We start from the raw sequence: 19,707 nt of genomic DNA, 5'->3' as shown, positions 1-19,707 counted from the left end.
CGGAGGTCAATGCGTGAGATCGATATTAACTCCTCCAGACTAGTAGGGATCTCTCTTGTAGAGAGAGCATCCTTGACATGCTCCGCTAATCCCCTCCAAAATACAGGGATGAGGGCCCTATCAGACCACTCCAACTCGGACGCCAGTGTCCGAAAACATACGGCATACTGGCTCACAGAGAGGGATCCCTGAGTGAGTGCGAGTAGTTGTAGAGAGGTGTCATGCGTGACCCGAGGACCGAGGAACACCTGCTTGATAGACATAAGCATGTGTGCTGCGGTCCAAATATCCGGATCGCCACGCTCCCACAAAGGCATAGCCCATTCCAGAGCCTTGCCCAACAGTAGGGATATAATAAATGCCACCTTGGCCCGTTCTGAAGGGAATTGTTCAGCCAGCAGCTCCAGATGGATTGAGCACTGGCTGATAAAACCCCTGCAGGAGGTGCCATCGCCGGAAAACTTATCGGGCAACGGGAGGCGGGTAACTGTCGGCGCAAGGGTGGACACGGACAGACGCGTTACCGCATCGGCTAAGGCCTGGACAGCAGCATCAGTGGCTTGAGCAGCAGAGAGAGACTTCTCAAGGGCGGCCACCCGGTCGCCAAGCTGCTTAATGCACTGCAGGAGCTGCTGCTGTTCTGCCATCACTAGCCAGACCCTGGCGCTAGTATAATGTTAGGAGTGGTGAAACGCACTAAATAAAATAAAGTGCGTTCATCGCTCGGGGTCCACCGTGCGGTAGATGGTAAGACCGCTGCTAGGAGGCGGCAGAAGATATCTGGCGGTAGAGTGCACATGGTTCAGACTTCACCCAGGTACACTGAGCAAGCTCTGTTGCACTCACAGAGCTGCAAGGATAAGCACATGAACAGATAATGCTGGAGCAAGCTCTGTTTCACTCACAGAGCTGCAAGCATGCACAAGCTCTGTTGCACACACAGAGCTGCAAGCATACACAAACTCTGTTGCACACACAAAGCTGCAAGCATACACAAACTCTGTTACACTCACAGAGCAGCAAGCATATACACATGTGCAATAACGCGGAGTCTGTTTAAATGTCACAGGAGATCAGCGACACAAACGCGGTATCTGGTCACAGGAGTGGCCCTAGCTGACGGCACCAACTCCGTCTAGACCTACGTCTGGAAAATAGGGCGTTGCACGTGTGAACGCACCTAGTGCTGCAACTGCAGCGCGGCGATAACTAAGCCGCTGAAGAAACGCCGCTGTCAAGCAGGCGCAAGCTGACGCTAGCTGCTGAGCTCTGGAGCAAAAGGCACGCTGGCGCTAGTACTGGCTCTAAATCTCTCACACATTCGTAATAACCAAGGAATGGGGGTTTCAAATGAGTCATTCACCAGTCCATGCATCCATCAACAAACATACAGCAGCAAGTATGACTATACTAGCGCATGGCGGAATAGCCATGCGCGCTTTTTATAGCGTACGGGACCTGCCGGAAATCTCCAGAGCTCCAATAGGAGCCAATAGGATTCAGAGCAGGACCTGAGCACCTGACTCCCGAACTCCAATAGGAGCTCGTCCTGTGAGCATGCTCAGAAGCTGGCACAAAGGACTTAGCCTCTGGAGATAAATGTGAGGACCTGGGTTTCTGCATATGTATGGCAGAACTCAGATTCCTAACACCTTATGTAATGGTCCTGTTAAAATAAAAACGCTTGTATTAACCTTCCATGCCAGCAGGGTTTCAGCACTTGTGTTTGTGTCATGTGACCCCTGTGTCCAATTAGCACTGGTGTCACTGTTATCACCTTCGGACAAATTGAACAATAAGAGGAAAGGTAGAGAAGTCGTAGCCCTGGCTTCCTGTTGATGTTCAAAATGTCCGAAGGTGAGACAGTGAAGCCAAACCTGATTGTGCGCAGGGCTCGTGTGATGGAACAACCTGATATGAGTCCAGGGAACGTGATTGCTGACACCACTGGAACAGCATCGGCACGGAAGGCGAGTATGAGTTTTCCTTATTGTAACAAAGCCAAACATGAGAAATGACAAGAGGTTGCCATAACAGTGCGCAACCACTTTAAGAAAATAAAATTTTCGGTTAATTCATTTCCAACATGTTTTTAAAGAGTTTATTTTCATTTAAGACATTTCCCACATTAAGAACATGAAAAAGGCTTCTCCCCTGTGTGAGTTATCTGATGTGTGATAAGATTTGATTTATCTGTAAAACATTTTCCACATTTTGAACAGGAAAAAGGCTTCTCCCCTGTGTGAGTTCTCTGGTGCCTAACACAACCTGATTTCTGGCAAAAACATTTCCCACATTCTGAACAGGAAAAAGGCTTCTCCCCTGTGTGAGTTATCTGATGTGTGATAAGATTTGATTTATCTGTAAAACATTTCCCACATTCTGAACAGGAAAAAGGCTTCTCCCCTGTGTGAATTCTCTGGTGGGTAACCAAATCTGATTTGTGGTTAAAACATTTCCCACATTCCAAACATGAAAAAGGCTTCTCCCCTGTGTGAATTCTCTGGTGGGTAACCAAATATGATTTTTGTCTAAAACATTTCCCACATTCTGAACAAGAAAAAGGCTTCTCCCCTGTGTGAGTTATCTGATGTTTGATAAGATTTGATTTATCTGTAAAACATTTCCCACATTCTGAACAGGAAAAAGGCTTCTCCCCTGTGTGATTTCTCTGGTGCTTAACCAAATCTGATTTCTGGTAAAAACTTTTCCCACATTCTGAACAGGAAAAAGGCTTCTCCCCTGTGTGACTTCTCCTGTGCATATTCAAACATAATTTTTCTTTAAAACCTTTCCCACATTCTGAACATGAAAATGGCTTCTCCCCTGTGTGACTTCTCTGGTGACTAACCAAAGCTGATTTTAGGATAAAACATTTCCCACATTCTGAACATGGAAAAGGCTTCTCCCCTGTGTGAAGTCTCTGGTGGCTAACCAAATGTGTTTTTTGTTTAAAACATTTCCCACATTCTGAACATGAAAAAGGCTTCTCCCCTGTGTGAGATTTCTTATGTTTGATAAGAGATGATTTATCTGTAAAACATTTCCCACATTCTGAACAGGAAAAAGGCTTCTCCCCTGTGTGCTTTCTCTGGTGCTTAACCAAATCTGATTTCTGGTGAAAACATTTCCCACATTCTGAACAGGAAAAAGGCTTTTCCCCTGTGTGATATCTCCTGTGAATATTCAAATATGATTTTTCTTTAAAACATTTCCCACATTCTGAACATGAAAATGGCTTCTCCCCTGTGTGACTTCTCTGGTGACTAACCAAAGATGATTTTCGGGTAAAACATTTCCCACATTCTGAACATGAAAAAGGCTTCTCCCCTGTGTGGGTTATCTGGTGCTTAACCAAATCTGCTTTCTGGTAAAAACATTTCCCACATTCTGAACATGAAAAAGGCTTCTCCCCTGTGTGAATTATCTGATGCTTTACCAAATCTGATTTCTGGTTAAAATATTTTCCACATTCGGAACATGAAAATGGCTTTTCAATTGTGTGATTTTTCTGATGCTTAACCAAATCTAATTTTTGGTTAAAACATTTCCCACACTTGGAACATGAAAGTCTATTCTCTACTTTGTGAATTTTTTGATCTTTAATGAAAGACTTTTCAAGGGGAAAACTATTTACATATTCTGAATGTGATAATGGCTTCTTTGCCTTAGTAGTAGTTTGTTTTTTAATGCTTATTTTGCAACTATGATTTTCCTTAGTAGTTAGTAATGAACCAGAAGACAGGACATGTTTCAAAGGATCAGGTGACAGATCTTTGCTGTGAAGGGATGATGGTATATCTGGAGAAATCGCAGTCACTTCAGTTGTATCCTGTGGGATCTTTAGATCATCTGATTTAAAAACTGAAGATGTCAGCTGTCCCTCTGATCTCCTGGTACAGTCATTTGGTAATAAATCTGCTAAGAATAAAATCAATTATTATTTTAGAAAAAATATCCTTGAATTTTGTTTTTTAATATTTCTGCTTAAACTGTCAGTAAAAACGGCAAGTTATGTAAAAAAGTTGAATTATTCACCAAGACAATAACAGTTCACAGTCTAATAGAAAACCTAATAGCATGAACAAGAAGAGTGTGGTGTTCAACTGTTGTCCATTCTGCCTCACAAATATGGAATAAAAAGCCACCAAACAATGTTATGTAGGCAAAAATAATACCAAAAAAGTTCCACTCGGCTTACAAAAAACAAGTTCCCACTCAGTTCCACCTTTCAATGGAAAAATAGAGGTTTACACATTAGTGGCTCAAAGGCTCTTGAAAAGCAACATGGATTCCATAAACCAATCCACCAATATCCGCTCTCCCAAAGTCAAATTTCCCCCCTTGCTTCTGAGCCTTGCAGTGTGCCCAAACCACATTTAGCATCAATGTATTTGGCATTGCTGTAATAAGAAGAACCCACTTAGTTTCCTGTGTGTGTCTCTTGCAGCACAATCTGAGCACTATGTGCCGGGTAATAAAATGTCATATTTGCAATTTTTACCCTCCAACATCCACTGCATGTTTACTACTGGGAAGTGCCTGTGGACGCAAAATAGTCACTACTTCTATAGACCAATTCACAGAGTTATACTGTCCAAAATAGAGTCACTTTATGGGGATTTCTACTTCTGTGGTTTTCTAACATTTTGTCTTATTAGAGCTTCTTGTAAGGGTTCCGGATATTCCATGGAACCCATTTTGCCCTCATCCAAGATGGACTATGGTACTTCGCCCTGTCCTTAAACTTCCTATCTGTCGTGTTATTTAAGTCCGGGTCAGGAAAGACTCCTTGCCTGAGTATTTTGAAGCTGGTGGCTTCTGAATTTCCTCCTGACTTCTTCTGGAATTCCTACTGCTGCTCGTTTACTCTGTGTTCTGCCTCATCACTTCCAGCTGCCTTCAGTCCTATGTGCTGCTTCTTGATCCTGGCTGTGCTTACCTATTGTCCAGACTTCTAAATAGAGGAGCTACACATCTCTGGTACTGCTGTTGTCTGTAAGACTTTTTTGTCATTATTGTTATCTGAGCATTAATTCCTGGACTGTATCTGGGCATGCTGCGGTGCTGGACTTGAGCGGGACTTTTTTAGCCGTAAACGAAGTACACTGGAAAACCGTCTCCTTGTTGTTCACCATCTTCATATTTCTGGAGTTCCATGAAAGGTGTCGGCTTCACTGTTTGCATATTTCTATATTACTATGTATAAGTGCAGGTCGCACTCTTGCCACATATAATTTCTGGACTTGCTTGTATTGGTGGTCGCGCTCCGCTAGCATAATTGCTGGACATTTCCGTTTTGTGCTGTTTGAACTTCGCTGTAATTTCAGGAATTTCTCTGTTAGTTTATGTTGTACTCTTTAATTTGTTAATACAGTTTGTCTCAACTTTGGTCATAGATTCATTTTATCCCACGCCATCAAATTCAATAGTAACTTCATAATTATTGCAGGATCCTCAGGCCCTATAAGGAATCTGCTGGGATAATGACAAATGAGGCAAAGTTGGATCAGTTGTTCTCCTTACAAGAGAACATGGAGGCTCTGCAAAACAAGGCTGCTAACTGGGAGGCATGTTTCAGACAGGATCTTTAGGAGTTAAGTAATCAAATAACAGCACAGGCACCTATACCTCTGGGGCAGCCACTGCCAAATAGCTCACCCAAGTTACCGCCGTTTCGGTTTAATGGAGACCCCTACAAATTTCATGGGTTTATTAATCAATATAGTTTTGTATTTTGATGTGCATGCTGCCCACTTTCGTACAGATCGATCCAAGGTCCTATGTATAATCATAGTACTTACCTCATGAGCACTCGCTTGGGCAAATCCGCTTATTGAGACTCGTGACACCCGTTTGAATAACTTAGACGATTTTCTAGCTGCAATGTCTATGTTGTTTGATGATCCTAATCATCGCACTACTGCTGAAACTGCATTCTTATCGTTATACCAGACCTTAAAGGAATAAACTGATCAGAATCTGGTCAAGGGATTCATTCGTCCCTCCTCATCACTGGCAGGAGCACCCATCTTTTTTGTAAAAAAAAAAGAAGGATGGAACTCTTAGACCCTGAATTGATTATTGGGAGCTCAACAAGGTAACCATTCGGAACTGTTATCCTTTGTCGCTAATTCCTGAAATGCTTGAAAGAGTACGACATGCTAACATCATCTTTAAGTTAGATCTTTGAGGAGCTTATTACCTGATTTGAATCCGCTCTGGGGATGAATTTAGATGTCGTTATGGGCACTTTGAGTATCTTGTGATGCCTTTTGGTCTCTGCAACGTTCCGGAAACCTTCCAACACTTGGCAAATGACATTTTTAGAGATCTGTTAGATCATTTTGTCGTAATCTATCTGGACGATACTTTGATTTTTTTCAATTCATTGCAGGAACATCAAGAGCATGTTAAGACTTTTAAGATGCCTGAAAGAGAATCATCTCTACATCAAGCCTGAGAAATGTGAGCTCCATTGCACAGAGATCCAATTTCTGGGTCATGTCAACTCACCACAGGGACTTAACATTGAGGCAAGTACGGTCCAGGTTTTCTTGATTGGCCCGCACCTAAGGGTATGTGCACACAGTTTTTTGTCTCTGCGGATTTTGTAGAGAAAACCGCAGGTAAATCCGCAGGACGAAGTCCTGCGGTTTATCTGCGGTTTTGCCCTGCGGTTTTGCACCTCATAATGGATGAGGTGTAAAACTGCAGCGTTTCTGCACCAAACAATTGACATGCTGCGTTTTGAAAACCGCAGCAAAACCGCGCGGAAAAAAATGCAGCATGTGCACAGCTTTTTTTTTTATTTCCATAGGAAATAAAGGTACTGTACAACGCAGCAGAATCTGCTGCGTTTCTGCAGAGCCAAAACCGCTGCGGAAACGCAGCAGAAACCGCAAAGTGTGCACATACCCTTAGAATGTCAAGGAGATACAACGTTTTATCGGGTTCGCTAACTTTTATAGACGATTTATTCTTAATTTCTCTGAGCTAGTTCAACCTATTATGCAACTAACTAAAAACGAAAAGACTTTCTTGTGGTCTACACAAGCTCAAGAGGCTTTAGATTGTCTTAAGTCCCGTTTCACTTCTGCACCTGTATTGATTCATCGTAACCCAGTACATCCTTTTATCAAGGAAGTGGATGCTTTGGATTATGCTCTTGGGGCCATCCTCTCACAAAGAACAGGAGAGAAAGGTCTGTTACATCTGTGTGCCTTTTTCTCTCATAGACTTTTTGCTGCGGAGAAAAATTATGATGTGCTTGACCAAGAGCTTCTAGCCATTATCTCTGCATTTAAGGAATGGAAACACCATCTGCAGGGGACAGCACAATAAGTCATTGTGCTCATGGATCATAGCAATCTGGAATTTCTTACATCTGCTAGATGTCTTTCCCCACATCAGGCTTGTTGGAGTTTATTTTTGAATCAATTTTGTCATTTCGTACCGCCCAGATTCAAGTAAAGGGAAAGTGAATGCCTTGTCCCGAATCCATGCCATGGATTCCGTACCTGGGGCCCCGTCCAAGACCATTTTGTTGGATGCCAACTTTGTCAGTCATCCAGAATAAAGAATTCTAGAAGACTATTAAGGAGGCCTATGACGCTGACCCATTTCTTGCTAACCCGACTGATGATGTGAACTTGGTTCTCAAGAACAGTATGAGGGTCCGGGATCAACGATTATAGGTTCGGCTGGATGTAAGGCTGCAGGTCCTCAACTTTGTCCATGACTCAAAGTTGGGTGGTTATCGGGGTTTACAGAAGACACAAGAGTTCCTGAGCCAATTCTTTTGGTGGCCTACCTGTCTGAGGGATGTGAAAAAGCTCTTGTGAGGTATGTGCACGCTTTAAGACTCCTCGTGTATCACCTACTGGATTGTTGCAACCACTACCCATTCCTTTTCGCCCTTGGTGGTCTATTTCTATGGACTTAATAGTGGAATTGCCCACCTCTGGGAGAAAGAATTCTATCCTGGTTGTAGTAGATCACCTTACTAAAGTTGCTCACTTCATTCCTTGTACTGGTCTTCCCTCAGCTAAGGAGATGGTAGATCTGGTCATTCAGAATGTGTTCCGACTGCATGGAGTTCCAGATTAAATCATCTTTGTTCGGGGAGTGCAGTTTACCTCCAGATTCTGGAAGGGATTTTGTTCTGTGCTTGGTATCAATGTCTGTCTGTCTTCAGCGGATCATCCTCAGACTAATGGGCATACGGAGCGGACTAATCAGATTCTGAAGCAGTATCTTCGGTGCTATATCAGCCACTAGCGGGATGACTGGTTGGAGTTGCTTCCTCTAGCACAGTTCTCCTACAATAAATTGCAGAGAGCATCTACTAAGGTAACACCCTTCTTTGTCAACCTGGGTAATAATCATAGTTTTTTTCCCAGATCCCCGATCGATGCTCCGATGCCTACAGCAGATGAGAGGTTGGAGATGATGAAACAAAATCTGGAAACTCTGAAGGAAACGCTATTTACGTCACAGAAGAGATACAAAAAAATCAGCCGATAGGTTCCGGAGACCTGCACCCATGTTTAAGGTAGGAGACTCTGTGTGGTTATCCACTAAGAATTTGAAATTGCATGCTCCCTCACAGAAACTGGGTTAGTATCAGGTGAGCAGAAGCAAAAACGGAGGGATCGCCTCCAGGCCCCTCTCTTCTCACCGGGCCCCATATGCAACTAAGGGCAGTAATGCCCTGATGGCAGCCCTGGGCATGACAACCAGGGGTCTCCAGCAGACCTCTATGGTTGTCAGTGCCGGATTGCTATGCTATGTGGTCGGCGCTCATAGCAAGTGAGCATGTCTACTACACACAGGCAATTTGATCATCGCCTGTGTGTAGCAGAGGTGATCAGACAACTGCAGATTCTAGTCTACCATGGAGACTATTGAACCATGCAAAAAGTAAAAAAAAAAGTTTTTAAAAATATAAAAAAAATTAAACTGTGTTCCAAATTATTCTGCAAAAAGCGTTTAGGAGTGATAAGGTTAGAATTTTTTTTTTGTCATTTAAACTCATTGATGGTGAGGTGTGTCAGGGCTCTTTATATCACTGAAAGCAATTGCAGATACCTGTACAAATTAGTTTGGCAGGTGTGTCCAAATAAAGGCAAGACTACTTAAGAAGGCTGTTCCACATTATTAAGCAGCCTACATTTTTTGCCAAAATGGGAAAGAAAAAGGATGTGTCGGCTGCTGAGAAGCAAGAAATTGTGGCGTATTTAGGTCAAGGCATGACTACAATCAACATTGCCAAGACACTTCATCGTGATCATCGCAAAATCAAGAAGTATGTAGCTGATTCCCAGCACACACGTGTGCGTGCTGATAAAGAAAAATTGAGGACTCTTTCCAACAGGTAATTGCGTCAGGTTAAAAGAGCAGCTGCAAAAATGCCTTGTCATAGCAGCAGACAAGTTTTTGAAGCTGCTGGTGCCTCCAATGTCCCCCAAACAACAAGATGCAGGGTCCTTCAGAGGTTTGCAGCTGTGCGTAAGCCATCCTGTCGACCACCTCTATCCACTGCACACAAGCAGAAACGGCTCCAGTGGGCCAAACGATACATGAAGACTGACTTCCAAACTGTTTTGTTCACCGATGAGTGCCGTGCAACGCTCGATGGTCCAGATGGATGGAGTGGAGGATGACTGGTTGATGGACACCCCATGAAAACACGGCTAAGGCGCCAACAAGGAGGAGGTGGAGTAATGTTTTGGGCTGGAATCATGGGGAGAGAGATTGTTGGCCCCTTTAGGATCCCTGAAGGGGTAAAGATGAACTCCATAATCTATGTGGAGTTTCTAAAACAGCACTTCCTGCCATGGTTCAAGAGGAAGAACCGTGCTTTCAGCAGCAAGATCATTTTCATGCATGATAATGCACCGTCTCATGCTGCAAATAACACATCTGCATCTCTGGCTGCTATGGGCATAAAAGAGGACAAACTTATGGTGTGGCCACCATCTTCCCCTGACCTCAACCCCATTGAGAACCTCTGGAGCACCATCAAAAGGAGTGTCTATGATGGCGGGAGGCAGTTCACATCTAAGCAACAGCTCTGGGAGGGTATTCTGTCCACATGCAAAACAATTGAAGCACAAGCCATCCAAAAACTGACAAATTCAATGGACGAGAGAGTTCAGAAGCTTCTTTCGAACAAGGGGTCCTATGTGCAAATGTAACATCACCTAGAATAACGTTTTCACTTGAAAACTGTTTGATTTCATTTTGTAATAAGCTGATAATGCTTATAATTTCACAATTGACCATTTTTTTGTTCAAAATAAAAAGGTTGAAAACTCTGCTGTGCATAATAATTTGGAACATGCATTTTGAGTGTTTATTATTTTTAAAAAATATACTGTTTTCATAGGCAGTTTGTTCAAAAACATTGCAATTATACTAGAATAGTAGATGACTGGAAAATAACAATGACTGCAATTCATACAGGTAATTTAGAGAAAATATGAGGAAATATTTTTTGCATAATAATTTGGAACACAGTGTAAAAGATACAAAAGTTCAAATCACCCCCCCTTTGACCCATTCAAAATAAAACAATAAAAAATACACATATTTGGTATTGTCGCGTCCAGAATCACCTGATCTATTAAGCTATAAAAAGAATTAAGCCAATCGGTAAACATCGTAGCAAAAAAAAAGTCAAAACACCAGAATTACGTTTTTTGGTAGCCGCAAGATTGCATTAAAATGCAATAACGGGCGATCAAAAGATCATATCTGCACAAAAATGGTATCACTAAAAACGTCAGCTCGGCGAGCAAAAAATAAGCCCTCACCCAACCCCAGATCACAAAAAAATGTAACAAACTTTAGATTTCTTTTCACCATTTAAATAAAAAACAACCTATACATGTTTGGTATCTACGAACTTGTAATGACCTGGAGAATCATAATGGCAGGTCAATTTTAGCATTTGGTGGACATGGTAAAAAAATATCCAAAAAACAGTTGTGGAGTTTCACTTTTTTTGCAGTTTCACCGCACTTGGAATTTTTTTCCCGTTTTGGAGTACACGATATAGTAAAACCAATGGTGTAGTTCAAAAGTAATACTCGGCATGCAAAAAACAAACCCTCACATGGCCATATTGATAGAAAAATAAAAACATTATGGCTATGGAAAGAAGGGGAATGAAAAACAAACGCAAAAACGAAAAAGGACTTACAGACTCACATAGGCATGCTAATCCCACCACAATCAAACTATCATTCAGAATGAACCTGTAAGAAAAAGACATTTTTTCATTGTATGTTACATCTCCTACAACATATGTATGAGGGGAGAACTCCAACACTAAACCGGAGCTGCACTCATTTATGGTGGTTCATTGGTGCTACTTTGAGTCCTGACCAGAAGAGTAGAGAAAGTGAAGTGAATCCATCAAAACAAGGCTTGAGCCATGCCAACGCATGTCCTGCAAGTGTGAATAAATGTATATTACAGCCATCAGCCACGCACAGCTTAGAGATATAGCATGGCACAGGTGTAAGGCTAAGTGCACACGTTGCAGAAAATTTCTGCACAAAAACCTGAATCCCTTCCCAGAAACCGCACCTATTTTTCCTCGGCGGTTTTTACACGTTTTTTGCGCGGTTTTGATGCGTTTTTTACCGCAACGGTTTCTAAACGCATGGGAGAAGCCAAAACCGCGGAAAAATCCGCAAAATTAATGAGCATGCTGCGTTTTTTACCGCGATGCGTTTTTTTCGCGGTAAAAAACGCATCAATGTGCACAAAAAGTGCAAAATGCATAGAAATGACTGTGCAGCTTATTTTTAGCGGTTTTATAGTGAAAACCACGGTAAAAACCGCTAAAAAAACGCTGTGTGTGAACACAGCCTAATGGTTTTATGTAGTTTATCGTCATCCTACTTGAAGATAGTCAGTTTTAAAAGAAAATTGAAAACTCAGGATAAAGGGAAACTGTTGTTATTGTACAGAAATTCACACTTGGCCATCTCTGCACAGTCAGTGTTGTGGATCATAAAAGTGAAGTTTGGCCAGAAAGACTGGACCTGGTCTTGTAGGGACCATATGAGCACATTCAGCAGCACAGAAGGGAGAGAAGGTAGATTCATCCAATAAGATATCAGGATTCGAGGAAGCCAACAGCATCATTACCCTCCGCTTTCTCAGGCCAATCATACTGTTTTTCTTCAAGTGATTTTCTAACTTGTCAGCACATTCTACGTACGCTGTCATTTGACTTTGTAGTTTACAGATCTTGGCAGGTAACGGTCAGCGTCTTCTAAGCTCAGGGGGAAGGTGGATCCTCCAGGTTGTAATTTCTATAGAAAAGGGCTTTCAATGCCCAAAGTCATTTGAACAATTTTGGATGGAGGAGAATGTTATGGTCTAGAGGCAAAATGGTGATCACACGATTGTGATAAGGCCGGACTACACCACCAATAAAGCAGCCACAGCCGGTGACGGAGAAGAATCTGTGACTTCTTTGCATTTAGCGGTTACTACTCACCTGGGTAGTCATATGTAGGAATCTCCTCTTTACACCACTCATCACCCCTCACATATGTCTCTGTAGTATTAATATGGGTCAGATCTTCACCCTGAAACAAATATTGTAAAAGTCATAGACAGATGGAGAAGTCACATCTATGATCAGCTCTAATCCTGCCATCTCCACCGCTCTCATTACACAAGTATAAAACATATAATACTGGTGGATAAAACAAGACTGAGCACAAGACCTTCACAGCCGTCTACACATCATAGGGGAGATCTCATGACACCTTCTCTCCATCTACCTGATGATCCTGAGGAACATTGGGATCTTCTTGCTTACAGTCCTGTGGACGAAGAGGATGGGGACATCTCTCTGGTGTTGTCCTCTTACTGGATAGATCTGGAGGAAACACATACAGGGACTGAATTCATTCTTTACATACAGATAATTATAGGCCGTGTGTATTTAGTCCTGTCTATTACCTGGTGATGTGAGGGGCTGGGGAACCTCCATCATGACGTCCTTGTACAGATCTTTGTGTCCTTCTAAATGCTCCCACTCCTCCATGGAGAAATAGACAGCGACATCCTGACACCTTATAGGAACCTGACACATACAATGATACCGTCAACCCCCCAATCCCTTCATATCATTACTGTACAATGTCCCAGCATTCCCAGCAGTGTCACCTCTCCAGTCAGCAGCTCAATCATCTTGTAGGTGAGTTCTAAGATCTTCTGGTCATTGATGTTTTCATGTATCAGGGGGTGAGGTGAAGGCCCCGTAATTGGACTCAGGGGTCTTCCCCATTCCTCAGACACAGGGTCCTGACAGCGCTCACTAGAGGTCTTCTTCACTACTGTGTAATCCTGGTTATGGAGAGACACATTAATAAATCTCACTACAGACATTTCCAGAGTCCTCACCTCTCCAGTTCTGTCCATCTGTTATTCCCATAGATAAGAATGAAGTAATGTGACGTCATCAGAATCTCTCACCTCTCCAGTAAGACGGAAGAGGATCTCTAGGGTGAGGTGTAATATCCTCTCCGCCATCTTGTCTCTGTCCATATCGATCCTTGATGGGTAAATCGAAAATTTTTCTAAATATGAAAGATATTTACGGAGAGGATCCGATATTGTAGAGACCTAAATGAGAAGAAGATGAGACGATGTAATATCATAAAAAGCCTCTGTAATAATACAATTACTGGAGATTATAAGGGGAAACATATGAGGAGATAGAACGTGTAGATGTTGTATTTTCTAGTCTTATGAACTGGACCATAGGTTGAATTGTTGACTAAGACATCTCCTCCATGCTCCCAATCACTGGCTTTGTTACTCACTGCTACGGCAACTGATTCACTGTAGGAAACACAAGTTCGTTTGGATTGACCAGGAAATACAGAGACCGGTGGGGACCCAAGCAGCAATGGTATTTTTTATTATTTTACAGTATTTGGTTTTCTTCTTTCCATCTACTAATAAAACCTATATATTTAGGCCACAGACAACAAACAGTTTCTTCGTCGGAGTCGGCAGCTGAATACATTTCTCATAGACTCATCTTCCATAACGCTAATTCTCGTCTCATTTACCGACACTGGAATCGGCATTAGCAATACTGCAGGAGATATTCATCACACATGACATGAGAAATAACTACGGTACTTCATGATGAGGATGACATGTTCATCTTCTACTACGGCTCTAAAAACATATTTGGCCAGATTCCGTCACTGACTCCATCCCCACCGGCCGTCTAGATGAAGGTTTCCCGTCTTCCCCGCACTGTAATCTTCTATCACGTTAGATCTCATGTCTGATTCACACACAGAAGTTTGAGGCTTTTATAAAAGCTTGTTTGTAAGAATATCAAGACAGGAATTAGTTGATGCCAATGTCTCCATGTGCAGTGTTTCTTTATCTCAGAATATGCTTTTTTTAGTAGAATAGGGAGCAACAGGTCTTTCACTACACCCAATAGAGCAGATGGACACCCTACAAGGAGTGTTCACATTTAAAGAAATGAGGGCCTTACACCACAGAAGTGGCATCAATGTCACCATATTAGAAATAGTCTAATAGGGATGACAGGTCTTTCACTACACCCAATACAGCAGAAGGACACCCAACTTGTAGTGTTCACGTTTCAAAAATTTTTTTGGCAGACACCACCATAGTGGCATCAATGTCACCACAGTAGAAATAGTATAATAGGGACCAACAGGTCTTCCACTACACCCAATACAGCAGATGGACACCCAGCTTGTAGTGTTCACATTTAAAAAAAAAGGAGAGCATGACACCACTAAAGTGGAATAACTTTAACGAGAATAGAAATAGTATAAATGGGACTGACACAACGTCCACTACAGCTAACACAGAAGATAGAGACCAACCATGACTGTTCGCATTCCCACAAATCTGAGTTAACATCAGCAGCAGCCACAGAAGCGACATTAAAGATATCACAGGGTGCAGTTAAGTGACATTAATGCATCACAGAAGAATGGAGGAAATGACTGATGGATGTGAGGCGTCTGTGTCCGGGGGGGGAAAAGACCTGCCCCCCGGACAAACTAGAGGTATGAGTGACAAATTACAAAAACGATTCTTTCAGCAGTGGAAGGGACCCCAACTAAAAGAGCCAGCTTCACAGAATGCAGTATTAATGCTGCACAAGGTGGCTTTTAGTTAAAAATGCCTGGGGGGGTGGGGAACAGGTTCCCTTTAACCCCTTCACTACCAAGGGTGGTTTGCATGTTAACTCCCGTGCCAATTTTTCACAATTCTGACCACCGTCCCTTTATGAGGTAATAACTTTGGAACGTTTCAACGGATCTAGGCAATTCTGACATTGTTTTCTCATGACATATTGTACTTCACTTTAGTGATAAAATTTCTTCACTATAACTTGCATTTATTTATGAAAAAAATGGAAATATGGCGAAAATTTAGAAAATTTTGCGATTTTCAAACTTTGAATTTTTATGCCCTTAAACCAGAGAGTTACGTGACACATAATAGTTAATAAATAACATTTTCCACATGTCTACTTTACATCAGCACAATTTTGGAAACAAAATTTTTTTTTGTTAGGAAGTTATAAGGGTTAAAAGTTGACCAGTGATTTCTCACTTTTACAACAAAATTTACAAAACCATTTTTTTTAGGGACCACCTCACATTTGTAGTCACTTTGAGGGGTCTATATGGCAGAAAATACCCAAAAGTGACACCATTCTAAAAGAAGATTATTAACCATTCAGGCGCTTCACAGGAGCAGAAGCAACATGGAAGGAAAAAATTAACATTTAACTTTTTAGTCACAAAAATGATGTTAGCAACAATTTTTTAAATTTTCCCAAGGGTAATAGGAGAAATTGGATCCCAAAAGTTGTTGTCCAATTTGTCCTGAGTACGCTGATACCCTATATGTGGGGGGGACCACTGTTTGGGCACACGGCAGGGTTCGGAAGAGAAGCAGCGCCGTTTGACTTTTTCAACCTAAAATTGGCTGGAATTGAGATTGGACGCCATGTTGCGTTTGACGAGCCCCCAATGTGCCCAAACAGTGGAAACCCCCCACAAGTGACTCAATTTTGGAAACTAGACCCCCCACGGAACTTATCTAGATGTGTGGTGAGCACCTTGAACCCCCTAGGGCTTCACAGGAGTTTATAACGCCCGGGCGTGAAAATAAAAAATCATATTTTTTCCACAAACATGATCGTTTAGTCCCCAATTTTTTATTCTCCCAAAGGTAGCACGAGAAATTGGACCCCAAAAGTTGTTGTCCAATTTGTGCTGAGTATGCTGATACTCTAAATGTGGGGGGGACCACTGTTTGGGCGCACGGCAGGGCTCGGAAGGGAAGCAGCGCCGTTTGACTTTTTCAACCTAAAATTGGCTGGAATTGAGATTGGATGCCATGTTGCGTTTGACGAGCCCCCAATGTGTCCAAACAGTGGAAACCCCCCACAAGTGACCCCATTTTGGAAACTAGACCCCCTAAGGAACTTATCTAGATATGTGGTGAGAACTTTGAACCCCCAAGTGTTTCACTAAAGTTTATACTGCCCAGGCGTGAAAAAAAAAAATCCTGTGCCCACAAAAATGATTGTTTAGTCCCCAATTTTTAATTTTCCCAAGCGTAACAGGAGAAATTGGACTCCAAAAGTTGTTTTCCAATTTGTCCTGAGTACGCTGGTACCCCATATGTGGGAAAAAACTGTTTAGGCACACGTCGGGTCGGAAGGGAGTGACGTTTTGAAATGCAGACTTAGATGGAATGGTCTGCGGACGTCATTTTCCATTTGCAGAGCCCCTGATGTGCCTAAACAGTAAAAAAAAACAAAAAACCACAAGTGACATTGATTTGGAAACTAGACCCCAAAGAACTTATCTAGATGTGCCCCAACTAATCTAATGTTTCCGGTAAAGAAATTTAGTAGTGCATTGAGGTGTGGTACAATTTGAAGCAATCCTTCATACATAGGCCAGGTTTTTCGGGGCAGGTGTCGCATTGATAAATGGTGTCCTTGCGTATTCCGTTTTTGTAACACACTCGGCACCTTTTTTGCGATTTACCCTTTTTTCCAGTTTGCGGGACCTCCCCCGGGAAATGCTGACCTGGTACAATACGAGCACCTTCAGTTCCGGAAGTTCTGGGGCCCGCTCCTTCCAGAGTGCCAAACATCAGGGCCTTAACCACTACCTCCTGGAACTCAAGGTACGACGTATCGGTGTGGTGTACACATTGTGACAGCAGGAATGCGTTGAGCATTGCCAATTGGACGATGTGCACGGCCAGCTTTTTGTACCACACCTTGGCCTTTCTCAAAGCATTGTACGGTTGGAGGAGTTGATCGGAGCGATCAACGCCCCCCCATGTTTTTATTGTACCCCAGCACACATTCAGGTTTGCTGACCTGTGCAGAGGTACCCCGTACAGTGCTGAGGGTGCTGCCATCACCGTGTATGGTGGTCAAGAGAAAGACATCCCTCTTGTCCTTGTACTTGACCACCAGCAGGTGGTCGCTACATTGGGCCCTGCTCTCACCTTTTCGGAGCATCTGCGTCTTCGGGAGGTCTCTCTGATTTTTGCAGAAAGTACAGCAAGCTGCGGTACCTCGTGCAGAGAGGGATTTGTAGAGTGGGACACTGGTATAAAAGTTATCAGTGTAGAGGTGATAACCTTTATCCAGCAGTGGGTGCACCAAATCCCACACAATTTTCCCACTCACTCCCAGGTCAGGAGCACACTCAGGGGGTTCAATTCTGGTGTCCTTTCCTTCGTACACTCTAAACCTGTGGGTGTACCCTGATTTACTCTCACACTACTTATAGAGTTTGATTCCATACCTGGCCCTCTTACTGGGCAGGTATTCACGGAATGCGAGCCTGTCCTTAAAAAGGACCAAGGACTCATCCACACAGATGTTCCTTTGGGGCTCGTACACTTCAGCAAACTTTTTGTTGAAGTGTTCGATGTCCGGCCGAACTTTGAACAGACGGTCAAAGTTGGGGTCATCTTGTGCGGGACACTGTGCATTATCGTTATAATGCAGAAACTTGAGGATGGCCTGAAAACGAGCCCGGACCATGACCACTCGGAACACTGGAGTGTTGTATAAAATATCAACACTCCAATATTGCGGAATTTCAGGCTTCTTCAGGATACCCATGTGGAGGACCAGGCCCCAAAACTGCCTCATTTCAACTGCGTCCACAGGAGACCAGTTAGTATAGGATGAACGCGGGTTTTGCTCCAAAAATTGCCGAGCGTACAAATTAGTTTGCTCCATGTGGTTAACAAAATCCTCAGAGAAAAAGACTTTGAAAAAGTCAATTTCTATAAGGCCAGTGGTGTCAAACTTGATTCCTGATTCTGCCACAAAATCAGGAATCAGTGGCTCGTAATTTTCCAGGGGCGAGGTCCACACAGGGTCTGCTGAATCAGCTGCGGGCATGGGGGCGCTGCCTCATCTTCTGTCCTGGAGCGTCTGCGTGGCGGTTCCGCAGGACCCGAGGAGGAAGATAAGGAGGGGGAAGAGGAAGAGGATGAAGAATCCGAAAAATAAAGAAAAGTCGGATCGTCATCCTCGCTATCAGTGTCGGAGGCAAGGTAACAATATGCCTCCTCCATTGAATAGCGCTGTTGGGAGGAACGTGATGGGCGGGACATTTTTTGTGTAAATATGGTGCTTGGGTGTACTTTATTTATAACTGTATATGTGGTGGGGGCGCTAGTGATTGGTGCACAGTATCCTGTAAGAAAAAGCTAAAAGGAAATGGGGAGCAAAATACCTGTGAAAAAAAGTCTAAAACATCAGGTCCTAGATATGATAAGTGAACGGCGTCACTTATCAAAATTTAGTGGCTGCTGGATGTGCGCACAGGGGTGGCTCAAAGGGGGGGGTGAAAAAGAGAAAACAGCCGGCACGAACTCTGATAAGTGAATTGCGTCACTTATCAAAATTCGGCGGCTGCTAAATGTGCACACAGAAACGGCGCAAAGGGGGGTAAAAAGAGGGGGCTGGGGGGATTGGGGTGGATGAATAGAGATCGGGCAGGGATCAACAGTTAGGGTTGTAGTTAGGTGGCACAAAAAGGGGAGAAAAAAATTTAAAACGGCAGGCACAAGCTCTGATAAGTGATGTGCGTCACTTATCAAAGTTTTGCGACTGCGGGATGTGTGTGCGGAGGTGGCGCAAAGGGGGCTAAGGAAAAAAGCGAGCACAAGTGTTGATCGGTGAACTGCGTCACCGATCAACGCTCGGCGGCTGCGCACGGAGGTGGCGCAAAAGTGGGGTGGAGGGGGGTAAAAATAGGGGGAAGGGGGATGGAGGCATTGGGGTGGATGAAGAGAGATTGGGCAGGGATCAGTTAGGGTTGTAGTTAGGTGGCACAAAGGGGGGTGAAAAAAATAAAAAACGGGATGTGTGTGCGGAGGTGGCGCAAAGGGGGCTAAGGAAAAAAAGTGAGCACGAGTGTTGATCGGTGAACTGCGTCACCGATCAACGCTCAGCGGCTGCGCACGGAGGTGGCGCAAAAGGGGGGGTGGAGGGGGATGAAGATAGATGGGGGGGTGAAGATAGATTGGGCAGGGGATCAGGGATCAATTAACACTTACAGTTGTAGTTTTCTTTCTTCTGCAGGGATTGTGATGCTACAAACTGTGGCACCACGATACCCA

The 19,707-nt window shown here is 43.3% G+C and overlaps 2 protein-coding genes across 2 annotated transcripts in view; one reads left to right on the top strand and one right to left on the bottom strand.

Moving 5' to 3' along the window:
- LOC141094169 (uncharacterized) overlaps positions 1 to 19,707 on the top strand; it is a 347,923-nt gene that overhangs the window by 163,040 nt on the left and 165,176 nt on the right. The gene's annotated exons all lie outside the window — the stretch shown is intronic.
- Positions 1 to 19,707, bottom strand: part of LOC141094186 (uncharacterized) — an 82,180-nt gene that overhangs the window by 40,523 nt on the left and 21,950 nt on the right. The window contains exons 2-7 of the mRNA XM_073579944.1: positions 13,504 to 13,653; positions 13,195 to 13,374; positions 12,988 to 13,111; positions 12,807 to 12,904; positions 12,518 to 12,608; positions 2,137 to 3,921 (exon numbers count right to left, since the gene is read on the bottom strand). Of these exons, the coding sequence (XP_073436045.1) occupies positions 2,137 to 3,921; positions 12,518 to 12,608; positions 12,807 to 12,904; positions 12,988 to 13,111; positions 13,195 to 13,374; positions 13,504 to 13,575 (2,350 nt within the window). The 5' untranslated portion in view covers positions 13,576 to 13,653. The remainder of the gene's footprint in view (positions 1 to 2,136; positions 3,922 to 12,517; positions 12,609 to 12,806; positions 12,905 to 12,987; positions 13,112 to 13,194; positions 13,375 to 13,503; positions 13,654 to 19,707) is intronic.

This window comes from Dendrobates tinctorius, unplaced genomic scaffold (genome assembly GCF_039654945.1).
Source record: "Dendrobates tinctorius isolate UK_male_01 unplaced genomic scaffold, ASM3965494v1 ptg000063l, whole genome shotgun sequence".
NCBI lineage: Eukaryota > Metazoa > Chordata > Amphibia > Anura > Dendrobatidae > Dendrobates > Dendrobates tinctorius.
The sequence above is the reverse complement of the archived record's forward strand: the minus strand, read 5'-3'. Positions and strand labels throughout refer to the sequence as shown.